This window comes from Aspergillus multicolor (assembly GCF_047715735.1).
Source record: "Aspergillus multicolor strain CBS 133.54 unplaced genomic scaffold BDW74scaffold_7, whole genome shotgun sequence".
NCBI lineage: Eukaryota > Fungi > Ascomycota > Eurotiomycetes > Eurotiales > Aspergillaceae > Aspergillus > Aspergillus multicolor.
In genome coordinates, this window is record NW_027395958.1 from 752,786 (window position 1) to 768,985 (window position 16,200).

Below are 16,200 nucleotides of genomic sequence, written 5' to 3' on the forward strand. Positions count from 1 at the left end.
CGGCTGGCTCCGAATCAATACCATTTGTCTCAAAGTGGTATTATCAAAGCGCTGGATTCGAGGCAGCGCTGGTTCACGTGTATCTGTCTGCGGCAATTATTCCGGACTTACTAAGGGTTTGGAAGGGGTTGAAAGAGGGCTAGAGACGACGCCGTGATTGTGGACCTAAGTATCTAATGGCCCTGCCAATGATACCATATATTCCAAAGGCTCGGACAACAATGGGATCGGGAGCCATACCCTCGGATTAAACCCTTTGTGCCCATGCCCAGCTGCTTGGTGGTTGAGGGTTATATAGAGTCGCCCTGTGCTCTTGTTCGCTTTAGGCCTATTAGTATTGTCTTACAGTCCTGTATACATGCCATCATAAGTCCACAAAACTTTTCTACCTTGCGTTGCGACCTAACAACACCAACACGTACAGCCAGCCAGTACTAGCTCGATTTTGATACCATAGTAGCACCGCCATACCCCCCATATCCAATCCTCACCACCTTCACTCCAAATCAACTTCCCAACTCAAATCCAAACCCAATATCGAAATGTGCGTCAGCAGCTCCCTCTACACAAAGTCCAGCACGACGAGAAAGCGAACCAGAGGCTTCCCTCCAAGCAAATGAGCACATGAAAGAGGATAAATGTATGGAACAATGAGATACATTTCAATGAGAATAAAGTGACGTCTTGGGTTGCAATGTCTTCTTTGACTTCAAGTGAAAGAGGTGGCATATGGCTAAGGCTGGCGAAAGTCCCTTGGTCTTAACTTACAGCATACCATCGTTATCCAGAACTCCCTGTCTCGAGGTATATAAGCCCGCCTATATCCTCCCATCCTATAGAGATCAACGCCCCTCGACGCTACCTAACATCTAGGCGACCAGCCCTTCCAACCAATCTACATCCTCCGTCCTTAACCCTAACATAAATCCAAAATGCGCGCCACAGCAACTCGCACCGCCATCAAGGAAACGAAGGACGTCGTCATGGAGGATACAAAGCTCGCAGCCGCAGTGGAAGCCCTCTCTCTTTCTCTTTCGACCGAAGACACAGCCGGCGACGCAGACGACGAGACTGAAGACAACGGAGCCGATATCGATTCTGACTTGGATTCTGAGTCTGCCTGGGACTCGGACACTGATACCCTCCGCGGCTCAGACTCTGAACCCCTCGGTGGCCAGTACAGGTGTGCCGCTTGCGATTCTGCTTCAGATGCTTGTGGGAGTGGAAATGTGCAATGCCCTCGTGCTATCCACACGCCATCCGGATTCGTTGAGCGGTACCGCGGTCACCGTTCCAATGGCAAGCGCGCGCGAACGGAAGGTGCAGAAGCAGAAGCAGAAGCAGAAGCAGATAGCAGCATGAAAGATGAGACACCGCATGCCGATGAACAAACTGGGAAAGTAGCTGCAACTGGAACCTTGACAACGCCTGGGCTGGATGGCTCAGAGCGGTGCAAACGCCGCCGCAGGGACATGGCCCGCGCGTGGAAAAATTCGCCTTGCGACTGTGACTTTGGGGATTTGGAGGATTACTGGCGTTGCGGGCATGAAGTGCCGCTCGCTGTGCGTCCTGTTAGATGGTAAGCCTGCTTGTTTTGAAGCTTTGAAGGTTCTCGTGGTTTATATGCATATTGGTTGATGGAATGGACAAATTAACTGGAATACCTGATTTTGGACGTTTCTTTTCTTTCAAACATTGTGTAGATGCTATTCCTTTTGCTTCAAAATTGACGAGGCCATATAATGCTCGAAGATTGTAGCTAGCTTTCTGTTTCGCTTCCACATTCCATCATCACTACCTCATAGATGATTTGTTAGCGCTCACGGTTAGGTATTCAGGATTGATGCGTGTATATAAGACTTTCCCCCCTCTATGTCTCTGGCATTCCAATCCTGCCACTACGTGCATATTCCATGTCAATAGTATTGCACTACACCGTATAGTGCTGCTACGCCTCGTATCAAGAAAGGCAGGTCTGGGTACGACGCCCATACAGAGTGAAGACTAATAGTGGGGCTTATGGATTGAATACCTCGCCGGAAGTGGGTTATGCTTGGGGATTGAAGTAGTCCGTCCACGGAGTAGCCGCTTGCAAGACCGTCTTTCTATAACTTCCATTCTTCTATTCGGTGTTATGGTACGCTTGGGATGAGCCTAGATTGTTGGTATACACATATCCATTGTTGAAAGGGAACATACCAGTCAATTGGATGAATGAGTGGATATGTCGTTGTAAGTTGTGTATGTGGCCCAGGCAAAGCTGAATAAATGCACACTGATATGCGACCGTATCTAGTAGCCCCTGAGGCCCTTGTCCTTGGGCCTTTGTGGATACGAACAATAGGAAGCCCTTTGAGCATGAGAGAGGCTTTATTGTGTTGACCATTGTCTATACTGTAGTGGATAGGACCCTCAATGAGTACTTTCGACCTTCATCGGTGGGTCGTATAAAAGACAGGGTGTCCTTTGATATTCGAAACGGGCTTTCTTGTGGAAACCTCAACAGACCATGGTAGATGCGCAGCTCAAAGATCGGATGAAAGGCCGGTTAGCATCGGTGCCGTCAGTATAATGGAGTTGCGTAGGTTGAGTGTGGTAGAGCGTAAAGGAAACAATGCCGAATCTTGGCTGCATTGAAACACACAAGGATGGTTCAATCGGTGGTACTTTGTATCAGGAAAGCTCCTTTGTATCGAGAACTATATAGATTGTTTTGTTTCCTGTTGTCGAAATCAGATCAGCACATCACCAGCAACAACAACAACAACAACGCCAATCTCATCCCAACTCCAAAAGATTCAAAGCGCCAACAGACAACTTCCACCGATCTTCCATCCAACCAACTGCTCCGAGTCTCCACAGACCACTGCCGGACAGTGCGCCACCATCCCAACCCAACCCCCAAGCCCCCAAAACCCCAACCAACCACCAAAATACCCTCCAAATACACCGCCATGTGTCAATACGTCACCGCCCACACAGCCTGCGGCGAAGCCCGCACGCAAGACCGCGTCGTCGCCGAGATCCTAGACCACCTGAACCAGCGCCGCTCATACGAAACCACGCCCGACGCAAACTTCGACATGGACCTGGACCCCGGCTTCAGCTACACCAACGAAGGCAATGGACCCGTGCTCAACGAGCGCGGGTACGAGGAGGATCGAGCACCACTGGGCGCCGACGACGAGGAGATGATCGGGTACTGGTTTTCGCGGAATCTAGACGGTGAGAACTCTGATGGCGAATCCGACTACTCCGAGGACTCGTTTGAAAGCTGTGATGAGGATGACGAGGACTGCCTGGGGTTTGACGACGAGGAGGACGATGTCATTGGTGTCCTTGAGTCGCTGCTCAGTGCGGACGATACGCGGGCGATGGGATTGGCGAGGGATCGGCGCTTTGAGGTTGAGAGTGAAACGTGGTGGTTGCAGCATGGGCTTCGCCGTCAGCTTGAGGTTGAGGTTGAGAGTGACCTGGATGTTGCGCTGGAAGAGGAATATGAGGCTGAATGGCCTATTATTCCTGAAGGGCTTAGGCTCGTTCCAGCTGGGAGTGCGGGTACCGGTGCCTCCGGTGCGCAGAATATGGCGCATCGATGGGCGGGCGTTGAGATCCCGGTTGGACTTGGTCATGGGTCTGATGATGATACCGATACCGATACCGATGATGAGGATGGTGATGTACTGGACTTCAACGTCCTGCCTACAATCGAAGACTCGGATGATGAAGACAACGTTGCGGAAATTATCCTAGAAAACCTTACCGAGGAGGATAGTGCATGGGAAACCGTCACGGACTCTATCTCTGACTCTGACACCGACTCAAACACTACTAGCTCATCCGAGTGGGAAGATTCATCCGAATGGACACCCTCATCCGACTGGGAAGCCCCATCCGAATGGCAATTCTGGCAATATTCCACTGACTTCAAACCCCCTCTCGGACCCATCAACGAAGAAGACTGCATCATCACCTCATCCCCCTCAAACAACCTCGCCACAAATGCCTGGCCCACCGACACCCCATCTTTCCAAACAATCTGCGCCCACTGCGCACCCCTACACAAACGGCACCTCTCCCGCCTAACCCTGCACCAATCAGAAGGAAAATGGACCCGCGAGACACTCTGCCCGCAGGACCTCATCTGTCGGACGGACCGATACCCCGTTCTCATGGGGACGACATTACACAATGTCGGTCCGATAAATCCGCAATACGCCAAACACGCCGCCGCAAAGATCGCGCGCCGTCTGCAAATGCAGTTCGGCGACGTTGAAGTGTTTGATTTGATCCTCCCGTTCCGATATGACGGGGAGAGCGGGATTCACGTTAATCTTACGCTGCTGACAGACTTGCCTGAAGTCGTTGACCTTGCCAACGACGAGGACGTTCTTGATGCAATACTCGGTGGGTTCATGGAGGTCCCACGGGAGTCCTGGCAACTCGAGAATATAGGTGCGTTTGCGGCGTCCTCCGCGGAGTCGTCTGTTATCTCTAGTCGGAAGAACTCGCGGACCAACTCGCCTCGCGGGTCCAAAGCTAGAAAGTTTGACGAGGCGTACGTGAACCGCTTTGAAAAGCATGAGGGGGAGCAGGAGATCCGGCGCCTTCAGCATGAGATCCTTGCGCCGTGTCGGGTGGCGTTCTTCAAGGAGAAGGTTAAGCTTGAGGGCGTTGTGAGGGATGCTTATTGACTTCTTTTTTCATTTATCCAAAAAAGATTCATCTAGACCAAAGAAATGGAATTTGTATATTACTACCTACTAGCTGTTTGCTGTGAACTGTGATGAAAGCGTAGGTTTGAAAACAAGAGTGGGTGACTTGGTATGGTAGGCTCGAAGTGCACTTATGGCCGTGACCTTAGGTAACTAGGCACGGTATGCTATTGGTTCTGATAGTTAAAGGTAAAGCTACTAGCAAAGGCATTATAGAAGAAGAGAGTTTTAGATGATTGTTAGGTTAGGTTCGACGGACCTGCATCTACCATGCAAATGAAATGGCAACGCTATCAATGGTGTGTACAGTATACTCTCCTGGTTCTAGGTGGATATGTAGGCATGCCTATTTACCTTAGAGCTTAAATGCTGGGACCTTGGGAGTACGGCAGCAAGGTACCATATCCACACCAGATCCTGCCCTGCCCTGCCCTAGCTCTCCGAATCATAGCATTTGAACGAATTCAAATCCTTCCCATCCAGATACAAAATCACCTCGCCGGGGGCACGGATATTCGCCGTTCCGCCGCCGTTGCATTGAGTGGACCACAAGAAAATATCATTAGCTCAGCTCGGCTCAACCCTAAAAAGTGTAAATTATAAAAATAGATTAGCGGGCAAAGAGACATAGACATACTCCCAAAACCGACAGTGATACCCCTCTGGAATCTCGATGCCCATAACGCCATTTGGGAATTCTTTTTTGTTCAGCACCTCTTTTTCGCTTATTAGTATTGGTCCATTCATAGGTACTAAACCAAGACAACCTTAAGGGCGCAATAGGAGGACGAGGAGGGGAACTCACGGTACTCAAGCTGGATGTTGATATACGACTCGATAACAAGGTACGGCTCGCTTTGCAGTAAAATGCGCACGGAATGCTGCCGGGATGGGTCGTCTCTGATGTCCTCGGCGGGATTGTTGTCGGCGCCGCTTGGGGCCTTGGGGGCTTTAGGGTTGGGATTGGGGGATGCTGCGGCCAGCGCAGCTATGAAGGTTGGGAGTGAGAGGTGCATTGTGCTGAGACTCGAGCTCCGAGGTTAATGAGAGGGGTATTTTTGCGCGACAAGTTAGGGTTCGCATCTTTTATATAGGTGTCCCGAGGAAATAGATGGTCATGAGATACCTAGATATCAGCGGCATTATGATGTTTCTGATTCTTTGTGCGTGTCTTTAAGCTAGGTCGGGTTATTTGTGCTAGTGTCACCCGTCGTTGCAAGATAAAGGACTCGTTACTGGCGGACCATGGCACAGAGGTAGACAACACAAGAGATGAAACATTAAGGTACAATAGCTGATGGGTGAGAAGACGGTAACATAATCCGGCCGACGTTTGATGAGCAAATTCAGTGCTTGTTCCACAGCAGTTGTTGGAGATGGCACTGTGGCTGCCTCACGTTGAGCCTCTATGCATAGGTAGGTACCTCGACCCCTGAGGGACAGCGGGAGAAGCCCGGGAGCGGGAATCCCCGGGGGGTCTGTGCCCCCGGGTGGGAGGTGGGAGTGGGTCCCAATACGAGAGCTCAAGCAACGCATGCAAGTTACAAATGACGCCTGGTTGGCACGGGCAAGTACTACAAGGGCGGATGAGGATCTGATATGAAGGTACAGATTCAATCCCAGTCAAAGTCTTGAGTCCTTGTTCGGAAATGGACAGTTCAGTAGTGTCTCCCGTCTGTACCTGTGCCTGGACCCTCCGCCAAGCCGTGATGGACGGGACATTGAGGCTGAGATTCAGCGAGGTGCATCCTGCGCTGGACCAATCGCGCCACTGCTAAGAACATACTAATTCTGCTCGTTAAAAACCCCGCCGTTTCCCTCTTCGCCTCGTTTATTCCTAGGTTACTCCCCTCAATGCTGTCCAGCTTTTGCCGCTAGCAATGCCGTTTCGTGCCCGCCTTAAACGAGCGTTTGGAAGGTCCGACAAGGCGGAGGACCCTCCAAAGCCTGCAACGCCTGCCGCTTCAGTGCCTTCGTCGCTCCTTCCCGAGCCCGACGTGCTCTCGGAGACGCCCACGGAGCCGCCCGCCAACTCCCCCTTATCTACTCCCTCCACTCCCGTCAACGTCCCCTCTTCGCCCGCTCGTCAAGTCGCACAGGACAACGAAGACGAGGGCTACGAACAACAGACCTTAGCTCTCCAGGACCTATGGAGCGAAGCATACGCCCAACTAGAACAGGAAGAACCGGATCTGATCGCCACGTACGAAGCCAACTTGATCAATTCACAACAGACTGAGCCCAAGTCCGTTGCCGACGACGCGACCGAGCGCCAGACCAGCTTGCAGACCCTGGTCCAACGCCGACTCGATGATATCGAAAACTCGCGACTTACAATCTCCGTGGGCAAGAGGAAGATCGCCGTCAAAGATGAAGCCAAGCGGATAGTGCAGGCCATCCTCTCGGCGAAGGAGATGATCAGTTTTGCTGTCAGCATGGAGCCTCACGCTTCTCTGGCGTGGGCTGGAGTCTTGGTTTTCTTGAACGTCAGTTTTACTCCATCGCTAATTCTACGCATCGTAATTACACTGACGGTCGCTAGCCGGTTGCGAACGCGTTCACCCAAGATGACGATGCCGCAGAGGGCTTCGAGTACATTTCGCATCTGATGATCCGCTTCCGGGTGATCGAGAGCACTCATATCGAGATTACTAGTAGAAACACGGCGTCGACGCAAGTGACTCTCTTCGGTTACCGGCTAGCTGAACTGACCTTTGCCATAGTGGCTCGCAGCCCCTGAACGACCTTGGGGCGGGACTTCGAGCGAGGATCGTGAAGTTGTACGCCCAGGTGTTGAGATACCAGATGAGACTCGCTAAGCACTACGCGCACTCCACTTTCTTTCGCTCGATGCGAGATCTGGCCGTCGCAGACAACTGGAAGGAATTGCTGGCCAGTATCACCGACATGGAGAAGGGCATCAGCGGCGATTTGGAAATCCTCACCGGCCATACTATCAAGGCAATCGACAGCAAGGTCGACGAGCTTAAGCATCTCATGGACGAGTCACTCAGAGTCGCCACTGAGACAAAGGATCAAGTCAAGGTCAATACCTGTTAGAGATACTCTTCAGCCGTCGCTAATCCAGTCTCAGTCATCGAAGGAGGATCAGCTTCTCAACAAACTGCCCTTTGCTGCTGGGGCCACCTTTGGTTCAAGGGAAGGCGAACACGAGTCTCTGTGTCTGCAAGGCACACAGATGGACACTTTGACGAAAATCAGGAATTGGTGCGAGGATCCAGAAGGCAAGCCTATACTCTGGCTCCATGGAATGGCCGGCACCGGCAAATCAACCATCTCGCGCACGGTCGCAGCAGCATGCTACGACGATCCACCGTCGGACGCCCTTGATTTTCGCCTGCCAGAGGCTTTCTGCCTGGCAGCCAGTTTTTTCTTTGACCTAAACCGACCCGATCGCAACAACGCGAGCAAGCTCTTTGCCACGATGGGCAAGACTCTTGGCGACCTTTTCCCTGATGTGAAAGTGAACATCTGCGAGGCGATTGCCTCGAATCCTAACATTGGAAACGAGGCACTGAGCAGGCAGTGGAAACACCTGGTGTTGAAACCGCTGCTCGCGTGGGAACGGCAGCAAAACCTCATGCAGGTAGCTTTGATCTTCGTGCTGGACGCCCTTGACGAATGCAAAGACCAGCGAGACCTGAGACTTATCTTCCATCTAATGAGCCAGGTCCGTGAGTTTAAGGCACTCAGGGTCCGGGTCCTTATTACCAGTAGGCCAGAAGCCCATATCCGCCTTGAAATGCGGCAAAGCCTGGGAGACCTCATCCAGGAGGAAGTGCTTGAGAAGGTATCAACAACTACCACCGGCGAGAACGACATCACGAGGTACATAGAGCATGAGCTGGCCAAAATCAGACGGACAAAAGACGGAGCTGAGGACTGGCCCACGCCGCAGAACGTCAAGATACTCGTCGAGAAAACGGGAGGATTGTTCGTCTACGCTTCCACCGCTTGTCGCTTTCTGGCAGGAGCCCCCTCACGACAACATCTAGACTCTCGGTTGAGTATGATCTTTGCTAGCAGAATCGCAAAGACATCGCCTCAGGCAGGTCTTGACCAGATCTACATCAAAATTCTGGAATCCTCCATCGGCGGAGACGACATTCTCGAGGAGGAGAAGCAGGAATTGACCGAGCTCTTCCGGATGTCCGTGGGCAGCATCATCACACTGTTCGAACCCTTGGGAGTGGCGGCACTCACCAGGCTTCTGGGTGCACCACAAAACAGAGTTGAAGGGACACTTCAAGGCCTGCACTCTCTACTCTCCGTCCCCGAGGATGATGTAACGCCGGTCACGCTTCTCCATCTGTCGTTTCGGGATTTTCTGCTCGACGGCAAGAGGTGTGCGGATGAGTCTTTCCTGGTCGAGGAGGCGAAGCAGCACGAGGTACTCCTACACCGATGTCTGCAGGTCATGCTGAGCGGCCTCCGGCAAAACATCTGCTCTCTTCCGTACCCCGGGGTGCTGGCGTCCGATGTAGGCCCGGTGTTGGTGGCAGAGTGCATACCTGTTCACCTTCGCTATGCATGCATCTATTGGGTTGGCCATCTGCGAGCCAGCGGGGTGCAAATTACAGACGGAGGGGAGGTGCACGAATTTCTCAAAACGCGGTTTGTCTTCTGGCTGGAGGCAATGGCCCTTTTGGGCGAGAGTGGTGTTGGGGTCAGGAAGGTCAGAGAGCTCTGGGACTATGTTAACGGCTCTAAGGTAAGATTATCGCTCATCAAGCTTTTGTTCAGGATACTTACTAGGACATATAGCATGCGAGGAACCCCCAAGTACGCGACCTGATATACGACGCGACACGCTTTTCCCTAAACTTCAGAACTGTCATTTCAACGGCCCCTCTTCAGACGTATTCCTCGGCGCTTATATTTGCACCGGAGAGGAGTGTGATTAGATGTTTGTTTGCTGAACTCATCCCAAAATGGGTTCGTCAGCTTCCTGCAGTCGAAGCTCGATGGGATTCATTGTTGCAAATCCTCCAGGGTGACTCGACTGACTCGCCCACAATGTCTTTCTCACCAGACGGTAGGCTTTTGGCCTTTGGAGCGTGGGGAAGAGTGAAAGTTTGGGACACTTTCACGGGGGAGATAGTGCATGTTTTGGCATGTTCAGGCCGTGTCTATTGTCTTGAGTTTTCTCTCAACGGAAGGATGCTAGCGGTCGGATCCCAAGCCCGAAACCCTTCACTGATTATATGGGATGTTGACAGCGGGGAGGTAATACACGACTTCATCGATCCCACATTGTACAACGGCAGTGTCATTGGGAAGACGCCTATCTGTGGTTTTATTGCCATAGCATGGTCAGCCGACAGCAGTATTCTGACCACGGTATCTTTGCGCGGCGAGCTCGAGATGTGGGACACCAAGACAGGTACCTCTCTTGGGTACAAATGCCTAACACTGGATATACACCAGGTGAAAGCATTATCATCTAGCGGCAAGCTGGTGGCATGGACCAGGCGCGAATCTTTGAATATCTCAAGGTTGAATGAGGACGGCTATCAAGTTGAGAGGGCGTTCGATCTTTCTGATACTGCTGTCGATTTCTCCCAAGACATGAAGTTGGTTGCTTTGAAGACTGTAGACGGATTCGGTATTTTCGATGTGGAAACCGGACATGTACATTGCCTTCTCGATGTGTGGGTTGGCTTCGATGATACCGTCATGTTTCCGTCCCCGTGGGGAGACAGGGACCTTTACGGGAGTGAGATCAAGGATGATACAAAGTTCACCTGTGTATCATTCTCTCCCGATGGACAACTTGTCGCTGCCGTTCGGCTGTCCAAGTGGGAGTTCATTGACGATAAGTTCCGTGTGTGGGATGTCACGACTGGTGCACTGCTGCATGATTTCAATGTCGAGTTCGCCCTGAAGAGGATCAGCGAAGTAAAGTTTACTGCCGACGGATGCCGGGTTTTTGGCAAGGTTGATGGGATAGGAGTCCAGGTGTGGGATGTGGTGACTGGCACCTGCGTACAAAGGATCTCCCATCACGGCATCAGCTTGGTATTAAATTCCCCAGATGGCAAATACTTTGCCTCTACATTTGACGACGATACAATCGGAATATGGGATGCCACCACTGCACCGTCGGTAGTACCCAGCGTTGGGGACGAAGATAAGGCGAACAGTGCAGAGATTCGCTCCGCGGTCCATTGCCAACAGCGGGACATAGTTGCAACACAGTTTGTTGACGGTTCTGTCGAAGTCCGGGATATGACTACTTGCAACCTCATCTCACAATTCAACGCGAAATGGGACATTATTTGGGATGATGTCGAGTTCTCGCCTGATGGATTTTACCTTATGACCAAACGAAATCGGCACCTGAAGACTGGGCTCCGTGTTTGGGAGGTCGATAGCGGCAACTTGATACATGGGTCAGGTGAAGACCTGGGGCCGGGGAGGAACTGGCAGTTGCGCCAATTTCTGCCGGATGGGAGACTTTGCCTTGCAGGTGGAAATCCTCAACCGGACGAATCAAGATCTCCTGGCGGTGCCATTCAGATTCTCAACCTTGCAACTGGTCACCGTGAGGATTTCTCAACTGGAGACTTCAGCCTAGTCGATACTTGGAATATGGCGCTCTCATCCGATTGTGCTCTTCTGGCCATGGCCTTTGGTGATAAGTCAATTGTCCTTTGGGATATTATGAACAAAGCACAGCTGCACCGGCTGATGCCACTGAGGGGACAGTCGTCCTCATTCCACCTTCTCACCTTCTCACCCAACAACAAGCTGCTCCTGGCTGCTTATGAAGACGCGGTGGCGCTGTGGGACGTGCGGTCGGGCCAGCTGCAAAATGTGATGCCTACATACTCCTTGAGCCTCGACCGCGCAGCCTTCTCGCCCGACGGCAGCTTGATGGCAGGCTCGCTGCGTATGAACGAGGTATTGCTATGGGATGCGACTACTGGCCGCATTACAGGTCGGTATAATGGCGAACAGGTGTACGGGACACTGTCATTCAATGATCGGGATGGGCTTGAGACCCAGAAGGGACAGCTTGATCTTGCTTGGTTCCGCGAGATTATGCCGTGGGAGAAGGACGAGGAGGTGCGAAATCAGAGGCCCTTGAGTTGGTGGTTAAGTCCCGAAAGTGAATGTCCTGATAGTGGGAGTGACGAGGATGAAGAATCTGAGATGGACTACGGATATGGAGACGGTGATCAAGAGAGCAATGAGGAGGGGTATGCCGAGTCCGATGCGGACGGTCCGGACGAGAGCCTGCGTAACGACGAGGGCTCAGCGCGGGCGAATCAGCAGCAATATGATGGCGGGTATCGTGAGGGCTATGAGGATGAGGAAAACGGCAACGGCCAGAGCTCTGCAGAGTCAAGTCAGCAGCAATACGAACAGTCAACTCACGATTACCATGAGGGCCATGAAGATGATTACGAGAATGACTACCAAGGGTTCCCTCATGGCGATGATGATGACATGGACAACTGGAACAGCCGTGAAGAGACCCACACTGATGGAAAGGGATACGAACAACACTATCCAGAAAGTCCGAGGTCAATATCAGACCAGTCCTACCTCGACAAGCCCGACAACCTCCAAGCCTCCCGATCTCCATCCCGCAGCCGCAGCCGCAGCCCATCCCTCATTAACGAAGCCCCCAACACGGACAGGGACGGTATCAATGCAGACCAAGCCTCCATCTATTCCAGCACATCAGTTATACCCGAAGAGAAACCACTACCACCGGGAAACCCACGCAATATGCTCATTTCCGACTCGTGGGTGATGCAAGGGACGCGAAGGGTCCTCCTGCTTCCGTTGAGCCACCAAGCAGCCCACGTCGTCGTCCATGATGGGCTGTTTACGATAATTGAGCCGTCTGGCCATTTGTTCAGCTTTGCACTTGATCCTGTAGATGGTTTGGGGTAGAACAAGGGGGGTCTAAGTGGTGATAGTGTTTACTTATAATAGTGGAAGAGACACCCAAAATGAAAATTATTAAGGATTCATTAACAACCATGAGGCGAGTGCAGTGCATCCTCGTCTTCGGCGATGTGGTACCATACAAAGGTAGCCGTCTTGTCTGCTTAAAATGGGGGATTTACTTTCTCCCAGCTGCAGGCGTTGTCCATTGTGTATCGCATTGTCCCTTGACGTGAAAGGCATTGAGTCATTCGGACGAAATAAACCGCTTTGAGAATCACATACAGTACGCTTTGTTGATGGCGACAAGCCTGTTATGGAAGAGGAAACAATGTCCCTAAGCTTGAGTACAAAGTACCTCTCTCCCATCTGAAGCCCATTGTACCGTGCCCGCCTCCTTACATACAATATGCATACCTATATATACCAGGCGATTGTCCATCCCCACACACCACATCAGACACGCTGTAAATAGCAATATAATCGCAATGCCACTGTCCAATGCCAGCACGAGCACCCTTAGGGCTGAATCACCTCTATGTGAATCTGCATTTAATCCGCTGCCCTCACGGGGTAACCAGCCGAAGGTTGGTGTGAAACGCCTGAAGTGCGACGAAGACCATACCACGATAGAAACACGACAACCAGGACGCAGACGGAGACGCATGGAGAAGGCATGGGCTGCAATTCGAGCGGCGGCTGTGGCTCTAACTATCTCCACGGCGAAGAGCAAGCCCGGTCTCGCGTGCTACCAGCAGCGGCCTGCATTTTCGTCGGGCATTATCCTGCACGCACCGGATAATTCGCGTCTCAGCCTAACCCTGTGGCCTGGTCCTATAGCTAAGGACGATCAACATGAACACGACCATGAACATGAAGTCCCCAACACCAAGCCCATAGAACCTTGACCAGAACATGCGCCTGTCCACGGATGGGGAGACGCCAAGCAAGTCTGCCGCCCGGCCCTCGCCCTCCAGGCCCAGGTCTAGTCCCAGAAACGAGGACCGCACAATCCGTCCTTCGGACTTCTTCGATGCCTCCTTTGCTCTGTCCACCTTCTAGCAGCTGATTTTGGCAGTCTTTTTCTAGTGAAATTGCTCTGAGCTCCCCTACTCCTTTTCTCTGCTCTCAAAATCCTATATCGTGGGAAATACATTATATCATACATATTAAAGCACCTAAATCGGAAGATAACCTTTAACTTATCAAAATTAAAGGGCTATTTTGCTCGGCAGATGTATATATATAAATCTATATATACATACCTACATATGATCAGCAAATACTGTCTTCTGGCGGAGACTGTCCTGGTTAAGCCAATGTGCAATTCAATCATACTGCATCCATATTATCGTGCACTGCTTTTTGGCTTTGTATAGTAGTACTGACAAGACTACCCCTCTATGTATTGCATGCAGTGTTAAGATTCCCTCGATCTAATACTGAAATCAGTATACATACGTCTGAATCTGTGGAGTTGGTGCGGCAGATCGCCATGGGTATCTTTTTAGCATTCTTCGCGAAGGAAATGAGACAGGAGCAGGCACGAGGACAATCTGATGTTTCTAGGCACAGCGCTCGCTCATGTCTGAACATGTTTAAAGCTATTTGAATATACAAATCAAGTCATGTATCAATCCGACTACCACTGACGACCACCGCTGGCGAGCATGAAGGCCATTCACCCAGGAACCTCAAACACCTCCCTCCCATCATCAACTAGACCCGTCTTCCCCTTACCCTGGTATTTCGCATCTCCCATGACCGGACTCATTTCGAACAGCGAGCGCTCCGTAGACTCCAACTCCGACGGTCCAGACATAGGAACAGGATTGTAGTAGCCACCAGCGTCCGCGCTCTGCGAGCTGATAACTGGCAATCCACTATGCCCATTGCGTCTCTTCCTCCATCGCCACACGAGAAACACCATCGCACCCAGTATAAGAAGTCCACCGAATGCCGCACCAGCCCCGATACCCGCTTTGGCCCCCGTGCTCAATCCCGAGGAATCCTTGTTGGGATCGGCTTGCTCGCTGCTGCCGGGGGACGGAGTCGCTGTTCGTGTCTCGGTGCCCACGGTGATTGTGGCAACGACCAGTGTGGATAACGGCGAGGCGGGCGGCGTGCCCAGGTTCGTTAACGAATGCGAGAATGACCCCGGTGTAGTGTCTTCCGATGTTGTTGTCGGTTCCACGGTATCTTCGCCGGCCCCATTCCCCGTGTACACGACCTGCAGTGTCAAGTCCGTGTTGATCCCGTCGTAGCTCGTCAGCACGGTCGTTGCGTCGTCGAGGGCCCCGCACCCCCATTGGTAGAAGTCGTCTGGGAATGAATTGCGGTAACAGCGTTTGGCCCCTTTGCTATATGGAATTCGTCAGCATTCAATTTACTTTCCATCAGATCCGGCCCATAGTAAATCTCGGGCATTCATAATCTTTATCTTTCGCAAGGGGAAGAGAGACGCACCATGTATACACATCCTGCAGGTCCTCAATCTGACTCGAGCTAACGTCCACACATGACGTGAAGAACCGGCATGCGTTTGACGCCGTCGCGCAGCAGCCCACGTAGCTATTGTCGGTGTTTCGGACGCAGGAGGAATAGGCCGAGCAGTAGGCTGGTTTGCCGCCGTCGCCGTCGATCCAGCCGCAGATGCTGACGGGGTAGGAGTCGCGCTTGAGGAGGAGGGCGAGGATGGTGGAGTTTGTGTAGGGGGGCTCGGTCGTTCGTGGAGGGGACCCGGTTTCGGTGACGGAGGGCTTGGCTATTCTCTGAATGGGCATTTCGGCGGGATCAAGTGGTTGCTCTGGTGGATTATACGCGGACTATAGGGAGGTGAGCAGCATTCATGAGGTTTGAAAAAAACCGGCGTGGTTACCTGTGGAAGGGCAGATACCCCACAGCCGGACACTGTTGGAGATAGATTAAGAAGAAGAAATGCAGGAAAGGGGCTCCCCGGATCTTCAGCAAAGCTGAGTAAGACGGCCCTGCCCATGGGGCGTTCTGCAATTTCCCCGTCTCGAACGTCGTTTGGCTGATGGCGATCTTGACCAGGAGGCTGGCTCTCTTGTGTTGCCACGGCTGAGACGTGGTATTGGGGGCCGCACTGTACCCCGCTTCATCGATCAGAACCATCTCGATCTAAGCTCGGGGGACATTTGGGTTCGTGGATCCACATGCAGCATACAGTGCACACTTCAATGCCGCTATGCTCGTCATGACTTGATTCAAGCTCCCACGGGGCCCGTTTGAAGATCCTTCGGAGATGGGGGCATGTTACACGAATGTGCCCCTTAGGGGGAATTCTTCAGCCACAGGGCAAAGTCTCGTATTCTCAGAATAGATCTGCGACTAAGGACTCATTAGGTCCAACCATCTTCTGGTTTATGTCACACCAGCTCTGGTAGCTCGCTGCTGGTTAGTGACCACTCAGGCACTCACCACGTACGGCTTTCTACCACTCATGGCCACAGACCGCTGGTAGAAGAACAATTCCTTTCGCGCATTGCTACTATATATTGGAAGAGGGAGCTGGAATTGATACGGTCAGGGCCGTAAACATACA

The 16,200-nt window shown here is 52.0% G+C and overlaps 5 protein-coding genes across 5 annotated transcripts; 3 read left to right on the forward strand and 2 right to left on the reverse strand.

Moving 5' to 3' along the window:
- Positions 1–932: 932 nt before the first annotated feature.
- Positions 933–1,583, forward strand: BDW74DRAFT_176623 (uncharacterized protein; the record flags this gene model as incomplete). Its single annotated transcript, XM_073728665.1, has 1 exon — positions 933–1,583. The coding sequence occupies one exon, from the start codon at positions 933–935 to the stop codon at positions 1,581–1,583; it is 651 nt and encodes a 216-aa protein (XP_073585750.1).
- A 1,371-nt stretch (positions 1,584–2,954) lies between these two features.
- On the forward strand, positions 2,955–4,694 carry BDW74DRAFT_176624 (uncharacterized protein; the record flags this gene model as incomplete). The annotated part of the gene is made up of 1 exon (XM_073728666.1): positions 2,955–4,694. One exon carries the CDS (start codon positions 2,955–2,957, stop codon positions 4,692–4,694), a length of 1,740 nt encoding a protein of 579 aa, XP_073585751.1.
- Positions 4,695–5,282: 588 nt separating this feature from the next.
- On the reverse strand, positions 5,283–5,731 carry BDW74DRAFT_176625 (uncharacterized protein; the record flags this gene model as incomplete). Its single annotated transcript, XM_073728667.1, has 3 exons — positions 5,283–5,298; positions 5,353–5,431; positions 5,521–5,731. 3 exons carry the CDS (start codon positions 5,729–5,731, stop codon positions 5,283–5,285), a joined length of 306 nt encoding a protein of 101 aa, XP_073585752.1.
- An 864-nt stretch (positions 5,732–6,595) lies between these two features.
- On the forward strand, positions 6,596–12,641 carry BDW74DRAFT_176626 (uncharacterized protein; the record flags this gene model as incomplete). The annotated part of the gene is made up of 5 exons (XM_073728668.1): positions 6,596–7,201; positions 7,258–7,382; positions 7,439–7,760; positions 7,810–9,447; positions 9,501–12,641. The coding sequence occupies 5 exons, from the start codon at positions 6,596–6,598 to the stop codon at positions 12,639–12,641; spliced, it is 5,832 nt and encodes a 1,943-aa protein (XP_073585753.1).
- A 1,675-nt stretch (positions 12,642–14,316) lies between these two features.
- Positions 14,317–15,770, reverse strand: BDW74DRAFT_176628 (uncharacterized protein; the record flags this gene model as incomplete). The annotated part of the gene is made up of 3 exons (XM_073728669.1): positions 14,317–14,995; positions 15,102–15,460; positions 15,537–15,770. The coding sequence occupies 3 exons, from the start codon at positions 15,768–15,770 to the stop codon at positions 14,317–14,319; spliced, it is 1,272 nt and encodes a 423-aa protein (XP_073585754.1).
- Positions 15,771–16,200: the final 430 nt, after the last annotated feature.